Here is a 22709-nt window from a genome sequence, read left to right on the forward strand (position 1 = left end):
TGTATGTGTTTTTGACTGCAGTAACGAGAAAATTGGAAGGAGTCTGATGGAAAATGTTTGAACAAATGTCTACAGTGCATGTGGTTTTTGTTTTGTCCACTCTCACTCCAATATCGAATGTTGGAAGCAGTTGATCAGCATAACGGCAAGGTGTTTTCTCTAAGCGTCTTCCAGGATAGCCATGAGACCTAGGGCTCCTCCTACCAGGACAGGAAACACGTTATCCCCCACCAGATAAAAGGGCGGTCCTCCATACCCCATGTCAGTATTGGTGTTTCCTCCGGACTGCGGTTAACATGTTTCCTGGAACTGGTTCCCCTAGGTCTCATGAGCTTGGCTCCTGTTGCATTTTGGGATGGTATTTCTACTTTCTTCTTGGTCCCAGAGTGGCACATCCACCGGGGGAGTAGGTTTGTGGCTGCTGTCCCTGCTTCTCGGGGCATGGGGAATGCCAGTACCGCGGTGTACGTCGGAGCTCTTGTCCGCGAGCCGCATGGCGGCAGTCAGCTTGTCTCCCCCTGTTAAACAGTGGGGTTGGAGTGTGCAGGGGTAGAGAGGAAGCCACACGCGTGGAGGGGGTGGAACTTATGCGTTCCAAGCTGACCCACAGGAAGTACCCGGAAGGGTCACTTCCGGGGCCTGTGACGTTGTCAGCAGGCAGCGGAGATGCTAGTTCTGGTCTCCAAACGGCGCTAACAGGGACGCTGGGAGGCTGGTGGTTTTAAAAACTGTGAAACCCAGCAGAGGCTGCATCCCACTACAGGGGTGGGATGGTTTCCTCTGCGATACCTGCACAGGCAGCGGAAGCAGGCCCTAACACCAGCACCTCCACAGGTAAGCCTGAAGTGTATTTTACTTGCACATCCTGTGAGTGTTCTCCCCCTTGTAACCAGTAGGGACTAGGTGAAGGGGGCACATTTTCCTATCCTCCTGCGTGGGGTGTTATGGAGTGTATGTGGCGTAAAATTCACTGGGGTCATTTGTTGACCAAATTTGTTGACCTTGCAGGACAAGGCCCAAGCACAGCCACCAAAAATGTGTGGTTTGTGGAAACAAATTGAGCTCCTCGTCGAGCAAAGCAGTTTGCCGCACCTGTATAGACAGCCTAGTTAAGGATGTCCCGGTAGTCTCCTTTTAGAAAATACTGACTTCTTTTAGAGATGAGCTTATGTCTACATTTTAGCTCATTTTAAAACTCTGATAAAATTCAAGTGCCCTCAGAGGGTCCATCTCCAGTTAGGACTTCAGCCGGTCCTAGTGCTCCACAGCATAGTGTGGAGAGTGAAGACTCTGAGGCTGCAGCCGGATCTACCCATTCTTCTCTGGAAGAATCGGGGTCAGATACAGGGCCCAGGGATAGAGAATCCGCAAGGGGCTCGAGGTATAAGTTATCATTGGAAGATGTAGATTACTTATCAAAGGCTATCTATACGACACTTTGATATAGAAGAGAAGGTACAATTGTCTAAACATGACCTCATGTACAAAGGTTTGCATAAGAAAAAGGCTAGAGTTTTTCCCGTACATAGTTCCCTTCTTGATACTATCAAGTGGGAAAATCCAGAGAAAACCTTTCTTTTCCGGTAACCTAAAAAGAAGGTTTCCATTGAAGGACACAGCACAGCCATGCAACAAAAATCCCAAGTTAGACGCACCTCTTTCAAAAAACTCGGACCTTGCGTTTGACGATATGGGCACGCTTGTGGATCCGATGGATAAGAGAGGATATCCTTCTTCACAGAGCCTGGGACTCAGCCATTGGGAATCTTAAACCAGCGTTGGAGTCCACTTGTGTAGCCAGAAATTTAGAAGTATGGTTGACACAAATACAAACACACTTGTTGGCAGGTACCTCTAGAGAACAGATTCTGAAATCTTTCCCTCTCCTCTTTCGTGCTGTGGGGTTTTTGGCTGATTCTTCCGTAGAGTCGGTAAGGATGACAGCTAGGACCTCGGCCATAGTGAATTCAGCCAGGAGAAGCCTATGGCTTAAAACCTGGTCAGGCGATGCTGCCTTAAAGTTGCTCTTATGTGGTCTTCCCTTAACAGGCAATTTTATCTTTTTGTCCCAGGTCTGCAAGAGGCGCTGGAACACACGGCCGATGGAAAGAAGGCCTTTTCAGAGATTAAGAAAAAGCTGACAGCCAGAACGGTGTTTTTTTTTTTTTTTTTTTTTTTAATTTTTGTGGCCAAAGTAGGCAGCAAGGTCCTAGAGAAAGGGACAATAGGCCCAAAAGCATTGGACAGGGCACAAGGGCAGAGGTAGAGGTTGTGTCTTGTTTAACCCTCCTCAACAAGCCACAGTGACTCATGTCGAAGATTGAGGACCTTTCTCCCACAGCGGGCAGCAGTCACCCCAAGTCCATTCATCCTGGGCCTAGTGACCAATGGGTACCGGCTGGAATTTTCTTGCCAGCCACCAGAGCGATTATTGGTCACCTTCCCTCCCCAAGTTTGGGTAAAAGCGAGGGCCCTGGGTCTCCAAATTTTGAGACTTGATAGATCAAAAGGTCCTGATCCCGGTTCCCCGGTCGGATCAGGGCAAGGGATTTTATGCTCATATATTTGCCATCGGAAAGCTGTCGGACAATATAGGCTTATCCTGAACCTCCGAATTCTTCTCATCTACCTTGAGGTCACCAAGACCTTTAGAAAAACAAAAGCCTTATTTGTCCTCTTTTCAGGAGCATACAAGTGAGTGCATATAAAGCCACCTTGGCTGGATGGATAAAGCAAGCTATTTCTGAAACTTCCAAAATTAGGGAAGTTCCTTTGCCTTTTGTTACTGCGCACTCAACAAGAGCCTTGTCTGCGTCTTGGGCTGAGAAGGCTGGAGCCTCACTTAAACAATTTTTCAGAGCTGCCACATGGTCCAGTTTTTCGACCTTCATTAAACATTATCGTCTGGATCTCCTATCTGCTCGGGAGCAGGCGTTTGGTCATAAGGTCCTTCAGGCAGTTGTCCCTTCCTAGACTGGTAAGTTCTGGCTCATCGTCTCATGGGTGTCCTGGAAGACGCTTAGAGAAAAGCTGAGTTGGACTTACCGGTAACTCCTTTTCTGAGAGTCTTCCAGGACAGCCAGATTCCAACCCAGTTTTGTCTTGGAGTTGTGTATTATGCATATGTTTTACAGGGATGTCCTACGGTTCTCGAATACTGACATGGGGCCTGGAGGACTGCCCTTTTATCTGGTGGGGGTTAACGTGTTTCCTGTCCTGGTAGGAGGAGCCCCAGGTCTCATGGCTGTCCTGGAAGACTCTCAGAAAAGAAGTTACCGGTAAGTCTAACTCGGCTTTTCTGTTTCCTGATTTAAGAAACTACTTGTCTCTGTATTCTGGCACTAGGGTAGGGGAAGCCCTTTCAACTAGAAATAAAAACTGGACAGTCTTTTAAAGGCCAACAGTATCTGTGCAATCCTGCTACACCCTTACTAAACTGACCTACATGAACACTGCCACACCCCTACTGAACTGACCTGCTTTTTTGAGCTCTTTTTTTGCACGTGTGTGTGTATTGCCTCGTTTCCACTGAGCGGTTCGGTTTGGTACGGTACACTATTTTGAGTGTTTCCATTATGAAAGCGGCCCATACAACCGAACCGCACCATTCAGGGACCTCCTTCAGATGTGGGGCCATAGAAAATGGTACAGTTCGGTTAGGGCGGAGCTACGATGCATTCCACTGATTGGTGGACATGTGACGCCATGCTAGGCATTTTTTCTAAACCCACGTATGGCCCCTGTCGGTCAGACTTGCAGTGGAAACGCTCACCTGAATAGGCCAGACCATTCTAGGCCTTCCAAACTGTACCGACCCGAACCGATCCGCTCAGTGGAAACAAGGCATATGTGTGTCTTTTCTGCTCAAAAGCACCTCTCAAACATGAGTTTGGATTTTGTTTTGTTTTTTCTGCCTGTAAGAGCATATGCCTGTAAACTCCTGAAAAAGCCAAAGTGTGCATGGACACATAGGTTAACATGAAGGGGAGTACTTTCCAGGCAGAAAAAATTAGCTCAAGCCTGTAGGAGCATTTTTTGAACTGCAGTCTGCATGAGCCCTTAACCCTATCAAATTCTTAGCATCCCTACTTGATCTAACCTGCACTAACACCCCCAGCTTCTTACATCAGTGACTGAGCCATGTCCTGCTGTACAGGGTACACCACCTTGGCAGTAACTCCCTTTATTGGGGACAATGCCTGCACAGTGAGCCCTTATAGACTTGTATGAGGTTGTACAGTGAGCATGGTCACATACAATTTCTCCCTTCGCCTTTCAGGACAGCACCTTGGAGAGAGCGTAGCTCCACCTCTTAGACAGGAAACACTGCGTGACAACGCCCCTTTAAAAAGCAGCTGCTTCCACCATGCCATCAGTTTTAGTGTTTCCTCCGCCATGGTGGAAGCACTGCTTGGGGAACCAGAGGGGCTGCGCTCTCTCCAAGGAGAGGGTTTTGGCAGGACCTCCACGTTTGGATACTCAGACCAACCCAGCTCCTTCCCTTACGTGAGGAGGGTGCTCCGGTGTCCCTTCCTTCTCCGGCTCACAGGAGTAATGGTCTGCCGGAAGTTTTCCACCCGGGGTGTTCGGGGGGCCGCGGTTGTGCTCAGTAAGAGCGTCCATGCCAGGCCTCTGCATGGCGGCGCCGAATCCCGGACAGCAGGTGATGTCAGTTCCGGTGGGCGGATACTTCCGGCGGGGCGTAGCAGCGATTGGTTCCTGCTGCTGGAACGCAGGAGGAAGGGGCGGGTCCTCTGGCCGGGACTTCCTTTTGTTTGGCACATGGAGCCTAGTACACAGTGCAGCAGCTGCGGATTGCACTATGGAGACAGCGGAATCGTCAGCAGCAATGGCGGATGCAGGCGCCCAGGTTCCCGGTCAGGCCCAGGTAGGAGAGGTGCGGTGGCACCTCTTTCCTTTTATATCACTGGGTGTTTTATCTTTGATGTGGTTATTCAAAACCTGCTGCTGTCTGCTATGGGGTAACAGTTTCCATTAGCAGTTCAGCAAAGGAGTGAGACTCTGGGCACTTAGGGTGTTGGCTGGAGGTACTACTTTTCTCTGAAGCCTTAGTTCTAAAAGACCTGGGTTTTTTCTTGTTTCTCTGTTTCAGAAAGCTACTGCCAAATCAGAGAGAACAGGGAGAAAGTGCCCCTCATGCAAAAATCCTTTAAGGGACTCTTGGCCCAAACCACTGTGCAAATCCTGCATTGTGGATTTAGTAAAAGAAGAATCCTCACAAGAGTGCAAAGAGCTCTTATCTTCTGTGAGGAAGGAGTTAGCAGAGGCCCTAGGGACAGTGCGTTCCCTTGTAAAGCACGGCCAGAGTTCCAGCCAAGAGCAGAGTTCTCACTCCAGTTTCCCTCAGTCCACTTCCAGACAGGTGGAAAGTGAGTCGGAGGAGGAAAGGGAAAGCATTCCACCCTCAACCATTGATTCTGAGGAGGAGGAGGTGGAAGAAGAGTCAAGATCATCTAGATATAAGCTGTCACTTGAGGAGGTGGATGAATTACTCAAGGCAATTTATACTACCCTGGAGATCCAGGAAGAAAAGGCTCAGCTGTCTGTGCATGATAAGATGTACCTGGGGCTGGAGGAAATTAAACACAGGGTGTTCCCTGTGCATAAAGTGTTAACAGACACTATTAAAAAGGAATGGAAGAACCCAGAGAGAGGACAGTTTTTTTCTAAAACCCTCAAAAGGAGGTTTCCTTTTGAGGAGAATGAGGAACTATTGTGGAATAAAAAACCAAAAATAGACGCTGCCTTTTCTCAAGTATCTAGGAAGACTGATTTAGCTTTTGAGGACATGGGTATTCTCAAAGATGCTATGGATAAGAGGGCAGATGGGCTACTGAAGAAAGCCTGGGACTCATCTCTAGCTAATCTTAAGCCAGCAATGGCGGCTACGGTTGTGGCTAGGAATCTGGAGTGCTGGTTAGAGCAACTTAAAAATCATGTTGTGGCAGGTACCTCCAGAAAAGACTTATTGGAGTCCTTCCCTACCCTGCTTAAGGCAGTAAAATATATGGCAGATGCCTCTGCAGAATCTATCAGGATGTCAGCCAGGTCCTCTGCGCTTGTTAACTCAGCAAGAAGAGCACTCTGGCTAAAGACCTGGTCAGGGGATTCAGCTTCTAAAGTAAAACTGTGCGGAATTCCCTTTTCAGGAGACCTGATGTTTGGGCCAGAACTAGAGACTGTCCTTGACAGGACAGCAGACAAGAAGAAAGCTTTCCCACAGAAGAAGAAAACGGTACAGCAGAGGAAAAATTTTCGTCCTTTTCGACAAACCGATAAGGAAAAGGACCACACACAGAAGAGACCCTGGTCTTCTCAGAGAGGAAGAGGTAGAGGTGGGGTACTCTTTAGAACCCCAGAACAAACCCCTAAAAAACAATGACCATCTAGTAGGGGGGAGACTACAGGACTTCTTACCAATCTGGGAAAAAACAACAAAGAGTCCTTTTGTTCTGGGGTTAATCAAAAAGGGTTATCAATTGGAATTCTCACAAAGCCCCCCAAGTCGGTTTTACATCACAAACCTGCCAAAGGATCGGGAAAAGGCTCTGGCCATGAAGTCTCTGTTACAGGAACTGATGCAACAGAAGGTCATTTCCCAGGTTCCGAAAGATCAAGAGGGGAAGGGGTTTTACTCCCACATTTTTATGGTCAAAAAGCCATCAGGAAAGTTCCGCCTGATTCTCAATTTAAAGGTTCTAAATCGATCCATAAAATACAAAAAATTCAGGATGGATACGATTTTCTCAGTAAGGAATTTGCTAACCCCCAAATGTCATATGGCTTCCATCGATTTGAGAGATGCCTATCTCCATATACCAATAGCGCCCCCATCACAAAGGTTCCTGCGTCTTGCAGTCAATCTGGGGGGAGGGGAGATTTGGCACCTGCAGTTTCGGGCCCTGCCTTTCGGTCTTTCCTCTTCTCCCAGGGTATTCACAAAAGTGATGGCGGAATCTTTGGAGCCCCTGAGACTGAAGGGGATTTCAATAGTACCCTATTTGGACGATCTGCTACTGTTTGCAGACTCAAGGGGTCAAGTAGAGGTCAACCTACAGACAGTTCAAACACATTTAAGAGGTTTGGGATGGCTTCTCAATCTTCAGAAGTCAAACTTAATTCCATCTCAAAGGGTAAGGTTTCTGGGGTACGAAATAGACTCGATAGAACAGAAAATTTTTCTACCCCAGGAGAAAATAGAGAAGATGCAGTTGACCCTGATAACACTTCAATCCAACGCAGAGATCTCTGTAAGACAAGCCATGTCTGCTCTGGGTCTGTTGACAGCAGCAATTCCTTCGGTACAGTGGGCCAGGTTGCATTCCCGTCCTCTGCAATCGGATATCCTGATGAATTGGTCATACCAGGAACCTCTGGAGAAGAAATTCAACTTGGGGGCAAGAGCAAAAAGGTCTCTCTGGTGGTGGAGGAACCTAGGAAACGTTTCAAAAGGGCTTCCTTGGGTCTTTCCGGTAACCAGAAGGCTGACTACAGATGCCAGCGCCTGGGGATGGGGAGCTCACCTGGAAGAAAAAACGGTTCAGGGAGTTTGGACCAAACCAGAAGCAAGAAGATCTTCAAATTGGAGAGAGTTAAAGGCTGTTCACTTAAGCCTCCTCTCCCTCCAGGAATTTCTAGTGAATCAACATGTCCAAATATTGTCAGACAATATGACGACAGTATTATATTTAACAAAGCAAGGGGGCACAAAAAGCAAAACCCTAATGGGTCTAGCGCATCAGATCCTAAGATGGGCAGAGAACAATGTGGCCTCTCTATCAGCAGTCCATCTAAAGGGGACGGAAAACACCTTAGCAGATCTCCTCAGCAGGAAAGAAATAAGGGAAGCAGAGTGGTCTCTCAATCAGGAATTATTCGAAAAGATTTCCAAGAGTTGGGGTCATCCCCAAGTGGACCTCTTTGCAAAAGAGGAAAATGCAAAAATACCAGTCTTCTTCTCTCTTCAGAGACAGGATCAAGCTCTCGGAGTAGATGCGTTAGCTCACAAATGGGACTTCCATCTGTCCTACGCTTTTCCCCCGTTCCAACTGATACCAAAGGTGTTAGCCAAATTCAGATTGGAGTCCACGGAGCTAATATTAATAGCTCCTTATTGGCCAAAAAGACCCTGGTTTTCAACCTTGATGAACCTCTCAGTGAAACCTGCTTGGAGATTACCAATCAGGGCAGACCTGTTGAGTCAGGGCCGAATTCTCCATCCAGATCCAGCTTACCTCAAACTAACAGCTTGGTTTCTGAAGAACAAATCTTAAGACGGAAGGGTTTATCAGAGAGGCTTATTTCTACCCTTCTTGCAAGTAGAAAAAAAGTGACGAGAGACATTTACTTTAAAGTCTGGAAGATCTATAATTCTTGGTGTTCCAGTAAAAACTTTGATTTTCGTACCACATTTTCAGTTTTGGAATTTCTTCAAGAGGGATTGGAGAAGGGGTTAGCAGCAAGTACGCTCAAGACGCAGGTAGCTGCTTTATCAGTTTTTTTGGAAAGAACCCTGTCAGGGGAACCTTTAATAATCAGATTTTTTAGGGCAATGGCAAAAGTAAAGCCTAGACCTGTTGTTAGTTTTCCCAAATGGGATTTATCTTTAGTTCTTCAGGGTCTAACTATGGCACCGTTTGAACCCATAGAAGAAGCATCATTACGTTTCTTGACGTTAAAGACTATTTTATTGGTAGCAGTAACTTCCGCACGTAGAATTAGTGAGTTACAAGCCCTTTCAATTAAAGAGCCCTTCATGAGATGTCTACAGGATAGGGTAGTCTTAAGGACGGATCCAGCATTTCTACCAAAGGTGGCTTCAGTTTTTCACCGTACACAGGAAATCATTCTCCCTACTTTTTGTCCTTTACCTTCGGGAGCAGGAGAAGAAGCTTTCCATACCCTTGATGTCAGGAGGTGCCTGCTTAAATATCTGGAAAGAACAAAGGAAATCAGAAAGTCATCCTCACTCTTTGTTTTAATGGAAGGTACTCACAAAGGAGGTAAAGCTTCCAAAAGCACCCTTGGAAGATGGTTAAAGCAGGCCATCAAAGAGGCATACATATCTTTGGGTCTGGAACCTCCGGAAGGGGTATTACCTCATTCTACTCGAGCAGTGGCGGCATCATGGGCAGAAAGGGCTGGGGCATCTCCTGAGCAAATCTGCAAGGCTGCCACATGGTCCAGTTTTTCGACCTTCATAAGGCACTACCGCTTGGATCTACTATCAGCCTCGGACCAATCATTTGGTAGGAAGGTTTTGCAGGCAGTAGTCCCACCCTGAAGTAAGTTTCTCGGTTATCCTCTCCAAGGTGCTGTCCTGAAAGGCGAAGGGAGAAAACCTTAGTTAGACTTACCGGTGACGGTATTTCTACGAGCCTTTCAGGACAGCAGCCTACTTCCCTCCCTTGGTTATCATATGTAAAGTATAATTATAGGACCTGGTAATTGTCTGATTATATTTTCCAGCATGTCGGAGGATTTCTCGGTAACAACTGATGGCATGGTGGAAGCAGCTGCTTTTTAAAGGGGCGTTGTCACGCAGTGTTTCCTGTCTAAGAGGTGGAGCTACGCTCTCTCCAAGGTGCTGTCCTGAAAGGCTCGTAGAAATACCGTCACCGGTAAGTCTAACTAAGGTTTTTCCTTATATTCTACTTGTTATCTCAAAGGGGTTGTAAACCCTCGTGTGTTTGTTATATTAAAATGCCTGCACCTGAGAGCTGAGGGACAGATCGGCTTCAGGTTATGACATCGCGGGCCCCCTGGACACGTACGTGTCCTAATATATCAGCAGCTGAAGTATTTGTAGCTGCTGACTTTAAAAAAATTAATCATTTTCGGCAAAACTCCGCTTTAAGAATTGTGACCTGAATTGTCTAGTTGGCTTTTACAACAAAGTGATACCAGCAGTAGGTCTGTATGGGGCCCCTGTGCAGGTAGACTTCCTATACCCATGGCACATTGGTTTATTGGTATGTCTCTGATAGCCAGTCCATCTGATGCCTCTCTGATCATTGTAGTATTAGGAGGAAGCAGCAGATAGGTTTGTTGCTTTAGCAAGTTCTAAGTAAATAACCGTACAATCTGCATGTGGTAACAATAGACACTGCAAATATTATTAAGATAAGAATGTAAAGTGTGCAGGTTAATGATAAGCCTCATGCTGCATTTTGGGAGTGGATTGCTCTCCCATCATAATGATCAGGGGAAAGTATATCTTTGCTATATGGGGTTATGAATTCAGCTCTTTTCTGAGGGAAAATCAGAGATCAGCAGCATTGTGTATGGTGCAGATCATAATGTAATGTTTACATGCATTGTATAGAGCATGAATTTCAGTGGTTTAGGATACATTAGAATGTAGGAAAGGTTAATTAACACATTTTAATAAAATTAAATACAGTGCAATTACTGCATGGAACACAAGAAATGGGGGGGGGGGAATGCTTTCTTCTGAATGAGGGAAAACCACTGTTGTATTCATTAGTGTAAACAGAGCATGTAAAAGCCCATCTGACATTACTATTAATAGATGGGACGTATGTTTAGAATCTGCAGACAGTCACTATGCGCATTTCACCAAGCCATGGCTGACTGCAGTAAACACTGTAATGCCTTGTGTACACTGGCAGAAAAAACTGCCACTTTTAGGACTCATTTGTCTAAGTGTTGCCATCTGAAGCGCAATCTGCGGTGGATTGCATTTTAGAGAGCGCTTGAAGGGCAGTGAGGAGGCAATATGTTGCCTACTTGCTGCCTGTTTTAACTAGGGGTGTTAAATTTAATCACGGCATCGATGCATCACGATTCTGCATCAATGCTATGACCGACGTAATCAATTTTTGGATGACATCATCCACTGTGGCGTTGCCGTGTGTTGAGATGGCTGCTGTAAGAGAGGAGACGAGACACATGGTGCAAGTGTCCCCAGATAGTAGTCCGCGGCTCACTGTCACACAGGTTGCGGGAGACTAGAGTCCGCTTCCTGCACTTGTCCTCCACCCTCCTTACAACAGGCTGCTGTGGGCAGCAGGAGACCCTCGCGAGACAGGCCAGCATCCCAGAAGAATACTGGAGGGCGGCAGTGGGAGACCAGTGCACACTGTCAGCTTCATTATCAGGTACTTAAGTTAGACACTGACAATAAAATCTGATACACATTATGTGCAAATTAGCCAAATTATGATCGTAATAAAATATGATGGTCCTAAACATTAAAGTGACCATGCCATTTCATGAAATATGATTTATGTATGCTGGCTTTGCTCATCACTGCCCCACATATGCATGGCTGCATGCAGGGCAGTGATGAGCTTAAATCCTACAAAATCAATGAAGTTGTGAATCAATCACTAAGACGACAAGGCATACATAAATCATAATTAATGAAATGGCATACACTGTTTGGGGGGATGTTATTGGGACATTGTCTCCTGAATCATGTCTGCAGTCTCTGTCCATCTCCTAGTATTTTGGGGGGGGCTTGGCGCTCCTCTTTGTTGTCTGCTGTGTTTAGACTTTGCTATGTTTTTGTGTGTGTGTGTGTGTGTGTGTGTGTGTGTGTGTGTGTGTGTGTGTGTGTTTTTGTTTGTTTTTTTTTTTTTTTTTTTTTTTTAAAAAAGAGTTCTGACTGCCTGCTTGAATATTTTTGATGAAAACCATGGTCAGTAATTGTGATGCATCACAGAATCGAATTGTGTGACCAGTGAAGATTCGCACCTCTAATTTGAACCCACAAAAGCCCACACAACCACTCTGCAACCCTGTGTATTTCACTTGGTTGCAACAGGGCCCCATTCACTTCAAAGAGTTGCATTTGGCGAGCAGTACTGCTTGCATTCTGGGCATTTGTTCCATGGCGCATACTGTCTTATGGGGTCCTAAAAACAAATGGTGACTTGTGTACGGTCTTCTTGGTTTGGATTTTTATTTATTTATTTATTTATTTATTTTATTGAACCATGCCTTACAAGAATAGTGGCAGTAGTAAAACATTTTGTTGTGAAAGAAAAAAGGAGAAAATTGTGGCAGTATATGAGTTTTGTTAAAAAAAAAAACAGAAAAGTCCTTTCTTATAATTGCACAGTACATTATAATCTCCTGTGACGTATTTAAAATTGTGAATGCGGTGCATGAAAAAACGCACACAAGTGTGACCGCGTCATTACAGGGTCACTAAGATCCTGGGGAGTAGAAAAGAGTACAGAAAATAAGGTGCCAGGTCAAATTTACTGTGCAGGAACATAACTCTTTTCCCATCTATTTATATATTCTATTTATACACACCGGGTTGGGACCTCTGTCATGATTTTAGCCAGAAGCAAAGTCCCAGGAAGGGTGACTCTTGCGTGATGAATTTGACCTTGGGTCATATTCTTGTTTACTCTGCCAAAAAAACTTTGTTTTCTAGAATGAAATGGTTAACAGGTGGAAACATCGCCAGGAGACAAATCAACATACTGGTCAGCTCTTCCTTTTTTTTTCCTTTTTTTTTTTTTTTTTCCCCAAGATAATTATCCGCCTATGTAAAAGAGGACCCTTGTGTTGTGCAGTCACTTGGAAATTTTGTACACGTGTAGATAGTAACTTCTCAAGCAGTTATAAATAATACAGGTAAACACTGTGTGGGAACTGGAACTCTGTAAAGCTAAATTGGGTGAGCTGTGGAAAAAGCCTTATCCTAATCACGCCGGGGATTTCTGACTTCATCTGGGACTATACTGTTAATTTAAGGCTCTATTCACACTTCTGTGACTTGTCATGTGACTTTAAACACTAACGTTGCATGACAAGTTTCACCCCATGTTTTTCAGCAACAATGTTATAAATGCAACAGTTGCGCAGTTGTCCATTATCATTGGTCGAAGCCAAAGTTGCATTAACTTTGCACCCCAAAGTTGTGTGACTTTGGAGTCCTACAAGTGTGAATGGAGCCTCAGGCTATGTTCATACTAGCCACGGTAAAACACAGATCTTTACTGTGCAGATTCAGCTGTGGTAGGAAGCCAAGCAATGCGTGTTTGAGCACATCGCACTGTGTGGTGTGTGGGGTTTTTGTGCACCGCACATCACACCTGTTATTGTGAATGAGACACCTGGAAAACTGTTGCTTTCTGTGGCTCTAAGGAATGCCCTGTGTTTATCCAGTGTGGAAAACGCAGGTTTTTACGCATTGCAGGGCATCGACATTCAACACAACTGAAGTGCTGAAGTGAGGAGTGTTTTTTGTTTTTGAGCCTTCCGGGGAACTGGGAATTATGTTTAAAGGAAATAAGACTTCAAAACACTTATCAACGGATGAACTTTTTGGCCTGGTTCACACTACTGCGATGTGATTTTCAGTTCTATTGTATAGTGACTTTGCTGCAACTTGGCTGCATTTTTGCATAATGAAAAATTGGCACTATTGAATGAGATTTCCCTTGTCATGTGGTTCTGTGTGACTCAAGTTGCATATGAAAGCTCACTTGTGTGAACCAGCACTAAAATGCATGCCAACCCATATACTGTAAATGCAGTACGGTGTGAAGGACTGTAAGGCGATGTGCCCACTAGCCAGACTGGTAAAGCGCAGCATTTTACACTGCAGGCTGGTGCAATATCGGCTCCAGCAGCGAGCAATGCATAATAGTTCAGGTGACTGGAAACCATGTGAATGTGTCCTTAATGAAACTCCGCCAAATAGGTGAATCAGTTTGTATGAGATGATTAGTTCTGGGTGTAGTGTGGTTGGGACATGCTGGGAGTTATTTTATGAACAAAACAATATATTATTGGGTGCTGTGTTCTCTTACAAGCTGTCAAATATTCATACACATAAATGCCAAAAGGAAGAGCATGGTGTGCCTGACTGGAACCAGTTAGAATCTGGATTCTTGTGGATTTTTGCTGGCTGTAGCTGCCTGATCTGATCATGTAGTTCCATTATCTCTTCAGCCCAATCTTTACAAAGTCTCTGTAGCCATCCTTCACTGAGAGCAAACACAGGTATTCTCATGGACTCTATATACTGGCCTGCTCAAGCTGGTTGAAATAAGTTCAAGAGCTTGCCTTGTAAATTTATTCTGGCACTTGTTCTGCAGGGTTGCTGATGGCTCCGTATCTAGAGCATAATTCTGCATATCAGTTATAAGGTTAACATAAACAGTAAATTGTTGGAAGAAAAATTTACTTTCAGCCCCCTTTTCACACAGGTGTTTTGTCGTCCCCCCTTTCATCCCTGTGTTTTTTTGTTTTTTTTTTGAAGAGGAACAGACAGTAATCTATTCCAGTAGGCTGGTGGATGTATACTTCCAATTAAAAACTGGATAGATTTGCATCCTTTTCTGTTTTTACGCAGGCTTGCCAATGGTCATCAGTGCACATCAATTCATTAGAAGTCCGTTTATGATCTAGAAAGTGAAGGACACATTTGATATGGGAGATGGACATAAAAGCTTATATTTGGCCTTGCAATGTCTCTGTTCTCATTTATTGATTTTAAAGAGAAAGTATAGGCTAAAGTTTGCTTAAAAATGTTGCCTCCCCTCCTACCAATGCTGGTTAATGTTTGTTAATGAGAGCGCTGTAAATGCCTATTTTATTTTTCTAGCTTGGGTGTAGTCAATAGGATCCAGAAGCAGCAGCTCCCCTGTGACAGTGTGTTGCTGCTGCAGGGGATGTATAAGAGCACTGATAACGGAGGGCAGTGGAAGCCAGCAGGTGACCTCACAGAATTCAGCCCCGTTGTCGAGCACTCTGAGACTGGGAGCTACTGCTTCTGGATCCCCTAACCACCCCCAGGCTGATTGTAAATTGGCAATGTAAATGCTTTTTTACAAACAGTATGTAGTATAGGTAGAAGGAATAGGAGGGAACATAGCACTCTCACCTAGCAGTAAGAAGGGTCGTTGGTTCGAATCCCAACCATGACACTACCTGCCTGGAGTTTGCATGTTCTCCTTGTGCCTGCGTGGGTTTCCTCCGGGTACTCCGGTTTCCTCCCACACTCCAAAGACATGCTGGTAGGTTAATTGGATCCTGTCTACATTGTCCCTAGTATGTATGAATGTGAGTTGGGGACCTTAGATTGTAAGCTCCTTGTGAGTAGGGACTGATGTGAATGTACAATGTATATGTAAAGCGCTGCGTAAATTGACGGCGCTATATAAGTACTTGAAATAAATACATTTTTTAAGTAGATTTTTATATACGCTTATACTGCCACTTTAAGTATTGGGAAAAATATATGAGCAATTGGATGGATATATATATATGGTGTGGATGATGCCCATGTGAAGGGGGCATTAGATAGCTCCACATGAGTGCCTGAGGAAAATGGGCTATAGCAGGGGCGTCAAACTCCATTTCTTTGCCGGCTGCATCAGCATCATGGCTGACCCTAAAGGACTGATTGTATCTGTAAAACCAGAGCCCCCCTTTTACATCAGATGTTAAGAGCCCTCCCACCATCAGAAGTCTAGTCCCCCACCCTCCTTTCCAGCAGCACACAGTAAGGGGGGTGCACTGTGATGTAAAGAAGCTTGGACGGAGCTGAGGAGTGCAGGGTCTGTATGAGGACCAGAGGAGTGCTGGAGTCGGCTACCAGAGTCTGCTGAATGCTGAGACCAGGGGAGGCGGAGATGAGGAGTGCTGCGTCTCTACAGAGAGGCGCAGGGTCTGTAGGACAAGTTCTGTCCTCTTCTGTCAACTGCTGAGTTAAGGTGGTGGCTGAGATGAGGGGGTTGCTGTAAGAAGATCACATGAAATTGTCTGGTGGGCTGGATGCAGGCCTTGTTTGACATGTGGGCGATAGTTTTTCCTTAGTGAAGTATTACAGGTTATGGAGCACATTGCAAGCTGAGATCTGTAGTAATACTATATACTCTCTCCCCCCCCCCCCCCCCCCCCCTTTCTTCCCTTTTTTTTTTTTTTTTTTACTGTTAAACTAAGAGCAACATATGAGAACTGAAAATGATGAAAAGGAAGTTTTTGTATTTTATAGCTACACACAGCTGACTTCCTGTTAGTAATCTCATTGACAGACGGCACCATCCCTCTGCCTCCACCTAAAAATACCCAATGACATCAAACAATAGTTTAAATAAAGCTAAACCTAAAATGGTAAAAGATAAGAATCTTAAGTTACTTGCAGTTTTGGAGCTTTCCTGTTTGTGCAATTAAATTGTTATTAATGGCTTACTGTGCATTTGATAGGGATGTGTTTCTTTTGGAGGCAGGCTTTTGCCTTTTAATGCCACATAAAGGATCAGTTACTTAAAACGCAAATTGGCTTATGTAAACTATACATTGTTGGTAACTTTTCGGTGGGGTTTCAAAAAAGTCATCAGCTGTATAAAATGGCATTCCTAATTCATAGACCTTTGGGGTCTGGAAGATTGGGAACAAGTAAACAAAAACTGCCACCCTCTCCCCAGTTATCAATCAGACAGGGCAAATTGCTGACTGGTATCATTAGCCTCCTTCTGCCCTCCTAAGCTGGCTGTACACTGGCAGTTCCATTGTTTAGCCAGTAGGCAGAATGGGGGAAAAAAAATCCAGATTCCGCCATTCGCACAAAAGCATATATTTGAAATGCAGGGGTAACAAGAAAGGGGTTTGGACAGGTTAGAACTCTCCCCGACTGCTTTTGTTTTCCTTGCCATGCTCCAATTCAGCAGCGTTCTGTTTAAAGGAGAACCTGGAGTCAAATACTTTGTGGATTTGATTGTTGCGCATGCTCAGTCAAATACTAATTGCAAATTTCTCCTCCGTCTTTCACTGCAAATTGCCAAAGCGGCTGTTCGGCGATTTTTAGATGTGGTTCAGATGCAAATTTTTGGAGCTGCCGGCTGCTGTGCCCTTAACGGATGACTCGTCAGCTGAATGTAAAAATAAATAAATAAAATCGACAAGGGCCTCTTCCCCACAACCCTGGTCGGTGGTTGTGGGGGTCTACAGGCAGGGGGCTTATCAGATTCTGGAAGCCCCCTTTTAACAAGGAAGTCAGAGGAAATCATTCCATGGTGATGGGGAAAAGCCCCCTCTTAGCTGTCACCGGTGGAAGATTTCCCTTTGCCGCCTACTCCAGTGACGACTAAGAATAGGATTTAAAGAAACGTTTTGGGTTTCCCATCCCCTTCTGAACCAAAGACAGTGGTCCTCGGAACAGATGGGGTGAATCTCACCAGTGGGGGGGCATATACAGCAATAAGATGGCAGACGTTCTTCCTTTAACGCCACTCCATCTAATACCTCCTCCAGCCTAACGTAATTGATAACGGAAGCAACAGATTATTGCTTTCCGCTCAAGTCAAATGTGCTAAAACCTCATTCCATCAAGATGTAAGCCTTTTGCACACATCTGATTGTGTAATGCTACCCACACATACTACATGCTTCTCTTTTACTGTTTTCATAGTACTATGCATCGTAGAAGTACACCAGAGGTGGCATACATATATTTAAGGCGTGTTTTGTTATAATGGGTTGCAGTTAAAAGATCATAAGTTATCCATGCATTTTATATTGATTTTTAGTAATCCACGACTGCCCCCCTTTTTTGCTTAAAGTTCATCATGCTTTTTTAAAACCTTTTGTGTTTAAAGACTAGAACTGCATCGGTGATCTTAGTACTGTAGTAGCTCGACTAAAGTTGCTAGCAGTGAATTGCTAAGAGTTGTCCATTTCAAAACCGATTGCACAAATGTGTCTTATGTCGTAAGCAACACAAACAGGATGTGCAGGGAGTAATCGCACACGATTGCACAGACAACCAGATCTGAAGCAATCCCCAATGTCTATGGATACGTAGAAGTAAATAAAATTGTAATTCGTTAAAACATGTTTTATCCCAATATGCCCCTAGAAGCATGCATCAAATTTAACACTCTTTAAATAGTTAGTCATGTGATCATGTTCTCTCTTGCTGTTTTATGAAGCTGAGATTTAAAGCAAAGCTCCACACAAGGGGGAAGTTCCGCTTTTAAGCACTGTTTTAGACCCAGTTATGTCATCACTCTGTGCTTCTTTATGCAGTGGAGGCTAATCATGGGTGAGAAGTGTGGACCAGCAGGGTCATATACATGGCTTCCTGAAAACATCACAAAATACAATCGTCAGGCCTTGTGCCCAGATGCAAGCAGTGGGCCAGATCTTGGGAAGAGGCAAATATCCAAATGTCTTGAGTGTTAGGCAGGCCATAGATGTGATTTTTCTTTCCTGCAACCATGGGTATGAATGAAGATAAATGTAATGGGAATCTTCAGGTTCAGAGGCCCATACATGTTTAGGTGTTGTAATGACACACAATTGTGAAAGGGCCCTCAGAGTGGTTTACCTCATTCTGTTTTTTTTCTGCTTAAGAGGACTGCCAGTTCTTGGCAAAACGTATCATTAACTGTGTCCTTTGGAAGGCATCCTAATTAGCAGAATCTATAGCTTAGCCTTTGTCTTGTCATGATATTCTCCTTTTGGGTGTATTGAACTTGTTGACTTTACATAATAGTTTTTCACCTTCTTAACCTGAAGGAGTCCTAATATAATATAGATCCTTGAAGTGCCCACCACTGTATTGGGGTTTTCAGACTAAAGATCACATTTCACTTGATTCCTCTTGTATTGAAATTTTGAGTCATGAGTGGCCCTGTTGGCATCACCCAGCTTGACAAAAATGGAAGAAGGCTTCTTATTCAGTTTTATAGCTAAATGCTTGTTATCCCTTTGTGGCCATATGCTTACCCAAGGCCTTGTGGAATACCTAACCCAATGTCCAAGGTCTTCCTTTTGTTCCATGTACAGAACATGCAAGGATTGGTCACTACTCTGCCAAGCGATGTTTTTCTCTTTTTTTTTTTTTCAAAATATTAATAAATGATTGAAAGCGAAAAATCAAAGAAGCTGTGTGGGAAATTGTCGATTGAGCAGTAACTGCATCCAATCGGATGCAGTCACTGTCTGGGTATTCAGGCAGCTGTGGCTCTCAGAATACAATAGCTGGCAGTAGAGATGCCTCCATTCCATGCTGTTTAACATTGACGGGGGGAGGAATCCATTGATTTCTCGCATTCAGCCTGTGGGTTGAATAAGAGAAATGTAAGCATGTATGACTAGCAGTTATTACTATTTTTCACAGAATCACAAGAAGACAGTGGGGTCATCTAAATGAATAGATATGTGGTTTTGAATCCAAATCGTTCACTTCAATCGTCCAATAATGTGTAAGCAAAATTTATTTCCCATGCACATGATTGGATTTCTTAATGTGAACAGAGCTTCACTTTATCTACTTATGAGTGCCCAGACACGATGTGCAGCAGTGCGTACAAATTTGTGTGTTGAGGCACATGGAATTGGACAGCCCATTCAATTTTTTTTTTTTTTTTCAGTAACCCTAAATGCACAAAAATGTCGTCTTTGCAGTATTTTTCTGCAACCTGCATGTGTGAATGGGTCCTTACTCTTCTATATGCACAGTCTTTATTTCTTTCTTAAACCATCTCCATTGGGTAGTAGTAGATACTTGTTGGCAGTACCGGATTTATAAGGGGGCAAAAGGGATAATTGCCATGGGCCCCGCTCTATACAAAAATGATCTAAAGGGTAAATAAGAACATTTAAAAATGTTTCTTTTAATGTTGTCTTTGGAAGTAATATTTGCTGGCCATCATCTGAAAGTTTTTACTCATGCATTTGATATTTTTTTTATTGTCTTTTAAAAAATGAATTTTGGCAACTCAAGCGAACTACACGTGTGTGTGTGTGTGTGTGTGTGTGTGTGTACAGACACACACATGTGACCTTAGAATCACATTATGCAATGCATTTAAAAAATAAGGTGCCCCCTCCCCCCGGGGGTTTAATTCTAGCCCTAGTTGGTAAGGCTTTATCCAAGAATAGTCATTTTTGTGACCCGAGGAGCTACATGTAAGGGAGAACATTGTTTCCCACCATCTATTAGTCATTTCTGTTGAAGGTTACTTGCTATAATTCTTTTGACTCTGCAGACTTCTTACCTGGAACTTTGGTTGCATTGGACAGAGGAAGTCTAATGCCGCGTACACACGGCCGGACTTCCCGACAGAAAGAGTCCGATGGGAGCTTTTGGTCGGACATTTCGACCGTGTGTATGCCCCATTGGACTTTTTCTTTCTGCATTTCCGACGGACTCAGATATAGGACATGTTCTAAATCTTTCCGTCGGAAATGCTGACAGCGTTTAGCCCGTTGGCAAGTCCGGCTGTGTGTATGCGGCATAAGTTTCATGAAAGAAACTGATCCTGGCTGGAGATGAAAAAATGCAAATGATTCATTGAAATCTGCAGCAAGGAGGTTGAATCTGGTCCTTTGTAGGACAGGAGATTAAATGCAGACTGACCTTCTTTCTGAGATCTTTAAAACTGAGCCTGTGTGGCCGTACAGCATGAAGATTAATGACTGGTTCTTAATCAAGCTTGGTTTGACATTGTATTCTGACAGCTGATGTCCCTTTGTCAGCAAATATGTAGGCAGCCTTCCTTATGTAGGAGTACATCTTCTTCTAAATTTGAGATCTAGCATCAGTGCTTGACTGCTGTATGTGTAGCCAACCAAATGTATGCCAACATAGATTTATTGATCTGGAGAATGCAAGAAATGAGAAGCATTCCCTGTTTTTGTTAGCTCTTCAATCCTCTCCCCCCCCCCCCCCCCCCTTGTTCTGGCTAAAAGCTGTTTGCAACGCTGATTTGATCTTGAGGAAGGGGTTTTTATAGTGTGGAAGGTGGGGTGGGGGGAGGAGAGATTTTGCCTTGAGCTGCTGCTGAATATCAATGTCTAGCTCAGGCTGTCCCTACCTTTTTTAACCCTAGAGGAACCCCAAAAATAATTTTCAGGTCTCGAGGAACCCTTACTAAAACCAATTCATCAGGGGTCAGTAGAACAATGCCCCTTACACTGGTGGCCAATAGGAAGAATGTTCCCCTTAAAATGGTGCTCAGAATGCCACACTTAAAGACTGCTAAAAATTATATTTTGTGTCATGCTGTTGGCTTTGCTAAGTGATGCTGAACCTTGAACTCTGTAGGCACCATCAAAAAGGTGGTTCATTAGCTACAGCTCAAGGAACCCCTAGCAACCTCTGGAGGAACCCCGGGGTTCCACGGAACTCTGGTTGAGAATGGCTGGTCTAGCTTGTAACTTGGGTTTATTATTTTATTATAATCTCTCTAAATATAATATTTTTTTTTTTTCCCCTTCTTCCAGCCGACATTTGGACTTTTGTTTGATATTGATGGAGTGCTTGTCAGAGGGAAAACCCCGATTCCTGCTGCAAGAAAAGCCTTCCAGAAACTGGTAAATAACCATGGCCAGTTCTTGGTGCCAGTTGTCTTTGTCACAAATGCTGGAAACTGCCTTCGTCAGACCAAAGCTGACCAGCTATCCAATATACTTGGAGTGCCAGTGAGTATATCTATACCTACACCTTTTCCCTCTGATTGTAAGGCAGATGGTGGTCCTGCATTCCAGTGCTACAAGACAGAAGTAATAACCTACTGTAATCATTAATACTAGATCACGTGTGTCAAACACAAGGCCCAGGGGCAGAATCAGGCCCGTCAAACTATTTCATGTGGCCCTCACACCCAGGGAGCTTTTTCAGCTAGAATGTGGTGGAACTCTCTTCCGCCACCTCCGTTTTTCACCCTCTGCTCCCCTCTCACCAGTGTTAGTTGTAAAACACAGAAGCCTTTAGGGCTGCAACTAACGATTATTTTCATAATCGATTAGTTGGTCGATTATTGTTTCGATTAATCGGTTAATAACCTTAAAAAAGAGTGTGGTGTATAATTTAGTTAATATGTAAAGTTTTTTTAAAAAAAGCTATTTATTTTTAAATATCTATATGCAGTGATAAATATAAACAACCAACTATATGGTTAGGGAGCAAAATATTGAATCCACCCTGAGAATAACAAACAGAAGAGATATACTGTATATACACTATTAGAGGAGAAATAGTTTTTTGGCCAATTTGTTGTTGGGCAGATTAAAAAATACAAATTGCTGCAAAAACGCATTACATGCTTTTCTGCAGCTTCTCCATTGAAGTATATTGAACCAATAAAGCAACGTTTTGCGTTAAAAAAAAAAAAGTCCTTGACCCTTTCTAAATATGCAGCGGCTGAAAAAAAGCATAGATGTGAACGTGTCCCATAGAAAACCATGTTAAATGAACTGTAGTGTGTTTCTGCAAAACACACCAAAAAACACAAAGATGTGAACCAGGTCCAAGACGTTTAGTAACATAATGGGGTTAAAAAAAACTAAAATGAGCCCTTTATAGTACAAAAAAAGCAAATAATCGCTACTGTAAAGGGTTCATTTTTTTACTGTAGAACTGTGAAAGTAATATTTACAGTAGCGATTATTTGCTCTTTTTGTACTATAAAGGGCTAATTTTATTATTTTTAACCCCATTATGTTACTGGCCGATTAATCGATTATGAAAATAGTAATCGATTATTTTCATAATCGATTAGTTGTCGATTAATCGATTAGTTGTTTCAGCCCTAGAAGCCTTTTTTGGCAGCTCCCACAGATCTCTGCCTAGCCTGCGCTCATGGTGTGGACAAAGCAAATGCAGGTGTAGTATGGGATGGGGCATCATGTGGCAAGCTGCACTGTGATCCCCATCTGTGCTCGGATGCACAGATGCTGACCAATGATCTCCC

General features: G+C 43.9%; 1 protein-coding gene across 1 annotated transcript in view; it reads left to right on the forward strand.

The window, feature by feature from the left end:
* LOC141103126 (haloacid dehalogenase-like hydrolase domain-containing 5) overlaps positions 1-22709 on the forward strand; it is a 45189-nt gene that overhangs the window by 8546 nt on the left and 13934 nt on the right. Inside the window, exon 2 of the mRNA XM_073592386.1 lies at positions 21241-21438. Coding sequence (XP_073448487.1) covers positions 21241-21438 — 198 coding nt within the window. The remainder of the gene's footprint in view (positions 1-21240; positions 21439-22709) is intronic.

The sequence above is a fragment of the Aquarana catesbeiana genome, linkage group LG07 (genome assembly GCF_042186555.1).
Source record: "Aquarana catesbeiana isolate 2022-GZ linkage group LG07, ASM4218655v1, whole genome shotgun sequence".
Lineage (NCBI taxonomy): Eukaryota > Metazoa > Chordata > Amphibia > Anura > Ranidae > Aquarana > Aquarana catesbeiana.